At 50.0% G+C, this 5,045-nt stretch overlaps 1 protein-coding gene across 1 annotated transcript; it reads right to left on the minus strand.

Annotated features, from left to right (window-relative positions):
• Nucleotides 1-457: 457 nt before the first annotated feature.
• Nucleotides 458-1,775, minus strand: LOC119351844 (ethylene-responsive transcription factor ERF105-like). Its single transcript, XM_037618635.1, has one exon. It carries the CDS (start codon nt 1,699-1,701, stop codon nt 664-666), a length of 1,038 nt encoding a protein of 345 aa, XP_037474532.1. The 5' UTR covers nt 1,702-1,775; the 3' UTR covers nt 458-663.
• Nucleotides 1,776-5,045: the final 3,270 nt, after the last annotated feature.

The raw sequence follows: 5,045 nt of genomic DNA on the forward strand, positions 1-5,045 counted from the left end.
ACGACTTCTCTGCGTGTTCTTTTGTCCTTTGCTTACTGGTGATTGTGTCCCTTGCTATGAATTACAGTATTCGCCGCCCATGCTAGTGATTCAGTAATTAGCAAACATCAGAGTAGAAACATAGTAGCATTTACGTGGAAACACCACGAGAGTGCAAGGCACGAAAAGGCGGCGTTTTTGGCATCGATATTACCGATAGCATTTCCAAACAAAATTCTGTTTGCCATTTTCCACTATTTTACTTTTTTTTAGAACTTACTATTTTTTCCTTGTATATAACCATATGCACCAAACAAAATTATATAAGATCACACCGTATTTTCTGCAAATTAATTTGACCGGTCTCCCTTAAGATCATTGTAGTATCACATACAGTATAAATGTACCATGCAAAAGAAAAAAAACATACAGTATAAATGTAACTTCAATCCATTTACAGCAAATATCACATCCTTAATTAAAATTTGCTTATTCTTTACAAGCATCGATCCATCCGATCTTCATGTCTCTTAGCAAACGCACACATTACACCTATCATTAAGTCCCAAAGAAGTGTACGCGTCCCAGCATGCAGAGAGTTGCATGCGGCTGTCAACTAAACTAACAAAGCCTGTTTATTGGTTGAACCCAGCTCATTCACAGTAAATAACCGTCTCCTCTTAATTAACTAACGGTGAGCTGCGGGAACCCCAGCGCCGGGTGCGGCGACAGGGGCGAGAGCAGCGGCATGCCACCCAGCAGCGCCTCCCAGTACTGCTCCCAGCCCGAGCTCGACGGCGTCGGAGGAAGCCCTCCCTCCGGCGTCGTGGCCGCCGACGTCACCGTCGAGGAGGCCGTCTCCCGCGACATGGACGAGGGCGTGTCCCACGACACCTGGGCCGACGACGGCGACGGCGCCTCGTTCTTGGGGGCCTTGTTTATGACCACTCCGGTCACCTCGACGTCGCGGTCGTCCTCGTGTGATCGCTTGCGTTTGTTCGTCGCGCCGGCGGTCTGGGACGCGGGTACGGGAGGCGGAGGCGCCCACAGCTCGGCGCCGCGGGTGCCGACCTCGTTTGGGAAGTTGAGAATGGCCTTGGCGCCGCGCATCCGGAAGGCGGCGCGGTCGTAGGCGCGCGCGGCCTCCACGGAGGTGTCGTAGGTGCCGAGCCACACGCGGGAGCCCCGGCGCTTGGGGTCGCGGATCTCCGCCGCGTACTTGCCCCAGGGGCGCTGCCGCACGCCGCGGTACTTGCGGAAGTCCTCCACCGGTGCTGGCGCCGGCGGTGCCGCGGCGGCAGCAGTCCCCGCCCACGCGAACGAGCCCTTGGCCGGCACGGAGATGCTCAGCGTGGACGACGGCGCCGTCACAGGAGACGGCTCGCCGCCGAACTGTATCATCACCGGCTCCGGCGCCCTGAACACAGTCTCAGGGACGTCGGCAGCCGGGCAGGAGTTCAGGTACTGGTGTGCCAGGTCCATGTAAGCTTGCATCTGCTGATTCTCCTGCTGCTGCTGCTGCTGCTGCGGGAAGAACATGGGCTGCTGCGTGTACGCTTGTGGTTCCGCCGCGGAAGGTGGCAGCACCGGGAAGGTGACGTCGTCGCAAAAGGGGCCCGCCTGATCATGGTTCGCCGTCGCCTGGACACCACCGTCGCCGCCGAGGAGGTGCTCGCGGATGAGGTCGAGAGCGAAGTCGTCGACTTCTCCGGCGAACTCCATGCCGGCACAGAGGGATGGCACGGCGTCACGGTGGAGAACTACTCGATGGCGGTGGCAGATATCTGCGAGCTTGTTTGTGAGTTCTGCTGCGGTGCTGTTCGATTTGTGGGGGTGTACGTACATATAGGCCAGCTGAGGAAGGAGACGGGAAGGCCTATGTTCTCGGGCATTTCATTTCATTTGACCAACAGGATTACCCCCGCGGGACCCACTTTTAGGGCATGGGGGTCGTGCTCGATCTCGTCACTTTCCGCGGAGTGGAATGCCTTCATGTCGCGCCGCTGGACCGTGAGGCAGTACTAGCCAGGGATCGTGCACCCAGATGAGCTGAGATATCCTGTTCAAATTTGCTGCGCTGAGAATTTTCCTGAGTCGTGTCAATGAAGAACAGGGGCGCGCGTACGTCTATGACAAGAGCATCGACCATTCCGGTCACACTTTACGAGAAATTTAATAAGACGCGCTGGGGAGCCATTGGCTGCTGCCCATACCCAGACTTCGCCATGAAGGGCCGCGTGTGTCTCCCTCTTTTTATTCACACAGAAAACCGATCTAGTATACAATAGTATTATCATTCTTATACTACGCAGTGTCAGTATGACAGTATCGGCCAGCTTAACCCACCCACTGCACGTACTCGCTACTCAGAGATTGCAAGGAAATTGTTCACAACTAGCGATCGAAACGATGGAATGGGAAGACAGGTGCACATGCATGCAGATGATGTAGGTTACTAATCGTTCTAGGTGTTACGAGTTAATTGGCACGTACGATCCCATGCTGGCTACACGTACCCGTGGGTGAACGCACACCAGTACACGGTCCAGTACTACTACCGGCTCGTCTGTGGCGTTAAATGAAGGTTAGTCCTCTATGCCATTAGAGGATATACGTACATGGACTCGTTCTACTTGATACGTCGTTTCACAGTTACTTGATGAACGGGCCGACGCGGTTGCACAACAAGAGACATATACGTGTACAACTGGTGGTTTGTGAACCTTGGCTTCTCGACAGTTTAGGTATATAAGCTGCTAAGACCGATTCCGAACGTAACGCGTGTGAGCCAGATTTGACCTTGGCCCGTTCTTCTCCGGCCTAGCTAGCTGCATGTGCACTCGATGGTACTGTAGTATACGTACGGTTCTAATTATACTCGTACGCAAACCATTGGAATGTTTTCATACTATTTCAATACGGCTTCGAGTACTTCAGCTCTATGCATGGCTGGTTGACGATCTAGAACACGAAAAAAAATAGTTTGTAGTGCATTCATGTGCCAAGGATGAGTGTACACGTACAGCGGCATCGAGCAAGTGAGCAACCAAAGCATGCACGCATGCAGATGCAGGTCCCGCGAAGCTACCTCGCTTGTGTTGAAGTCTCTGTTTTGGGCTAAGATTCGCTCGGAAAGTCTATCCGTCGCAGTGATAAGGTAGTTGAAAACCTGGTTAGGTCATTGGTACAGAAAAGTATACAGATTCCATCAACCTGGCCCGTTTTGTTCGATTCTTCTCCTGCGTACGTGTGCATGCAGCGTTTGCGTCTAAATCCATCAACCTGTTACCATAATTTCTCAGATAAATCGAAACAATCTTATACGGCCGGATTCCACTGTCATGAGATAGCAAGCAACAGAGTTCAGACCAAAATCCGAGTGTGACTGCATCTTTGTCAATGTACTGGACATCCTAATTCTCGGGGTCTCTCGAAACAAAAGAATTTTAGAATTCGGAGAACAAATTCATATACAAATTCTTTTTTTATCACACAATTACACCAAAAAAAATTAAATAGAATTAAATATATAAAACTTCAGGTGGGGCTATGGGGGAGTCCTTAGACTACCCACAGTAAGAGCAACATAGATTGTAACATCACATCTATATAGATAAAATAGAAGATGTGACAAGTAACTAATGAGAAAATAGATGAATTGAGTAACATAGCTACTCTTGGTACCTGAGTCACCGTGCAACTCAGGTACCCTCCTGTCACGTTGCGACGACATCACAGGGCTGGCTTGGTTTGTAGCTCGATTCTTTGGTTGCGGCATGGGATGGTCTCGTTGTTCTCCTATCTTCTGCACGTACTGTTTCGACAATGCTCTTCGCCCATATTGCTCCTTGCAGGATCGACATCCCTCATCCCGGAGCGAGAGGGCAGGTGGTCCTTTCCGACGATAGTTGGATGAGGGCTTTGCGGGAAGGTATGGTGGTTCGTCTAGAGACGCAAGGTAGCTCATTGTCGACGGACGGAGGGTGGATTGCTTGAGTCCGGCTACTCCTATACTCATGCTCGTCGGCGCAGTGTTGTGTTTTCGGTTACATGGTTTTTCTTGCGATTTGCTTTGTAAGAGGAATCCTCATCTCCATGTATCATTTGGCCATCGTTTCGTGTTACATGCATGGTCTACAAAATTTGTACGGTTGCGTTGTGCGTCCACACAAATCTTGTGAGTTCTATTTAAACCCTTCTCTGTTGGAATTTTAACTTTTATAGGATAAAATAATTGGTATAATTTTAGAGGGTGGGTATATGACATACCCGAATGAAATTTTGTAGTTTACATACTCCATCTCACCATGTTTTTAATACTTACCTTCTTATAATTTTGGTCTGCAATTTTTCATAAAAATAGTTTTTGTTAACTTAAACTGTCGCAAACACGAAGAGACGATGGAAAAGAGCTCACAGGCAACATCGGCATAACAAGATGGCCAAATTTGTATTCCTTCTTTCTTCGCGGGGATTTTTCCCCTCTTTTACTGGTTGATTAGCACTAGTAATTGGCGATCTACAAGAAAGTGTGATCAAAGAGTGTCGAAGTATGTTGAACGAAACACACATATTCTGCTCACCCTCGAAATGACCGAAATCTCATCAAACTTTACTAGTTGTAGCTAGCAAAGATCGAAGGGGAAGACGGCGCAATTTGGTTAGGGAAGTGGATGTACGATCCAACCACCCCGGGTTCAAGTCTTCAGAAATGCGAATTTGGATTGCTATTCTTTCAAAAACAAACAAGGGGTTCCCTGTTGCATTCCTCTCGTAAAAAACATGTGGAAAGAAACGTCGGACGGTTGCATGTACATCCTGTTCACAGCCCTAGCTAGCATGCGCGCGGTTTCTGCAGCAAACAAACAAAATTGCACCCCTGTTCATGTTGGAACTCGCCTGCCAAGTCTGGCACGGCCCTGGGACTGCGATCGAGGATAGACGTACGTAAGCCAGGCGACCGTCGAATTGAAGTGTTGCCGCTAGTGCCTGCATCAGCATGTACGCCACGCGATCGATCGAGCGTGTTCGACTTCGACCCGATCCTACGGACGAACGCCGCTCGC

The sequence above is a fragment of the Triticum dicoccoides genome, chromosome 2A (assembly GCF_002162155.2).
Source record: "Triticum dicoccoides isolate Atlit2015 ecotype Zavitan chromosome 2A, WEW_v2.0, whole genome shotgun sequence".
Classification (NCBI taxonomy): domain Eukaryota; kingdom Viridiplantae; phylum Streptophyta; class Magnoliopsida; order Poales; family Poaceae; genus Triticum; species Triticum dicoccoides.

Coding starts and splice junctions, on each gene's coding strand:
- LOC119351844 (XM_037618635.1), bottom strand. CDS start 1,701: ATGGAGTTCGCCGGAGAAGTCGACGACTTCGCTCTCGACCTCATCCGC.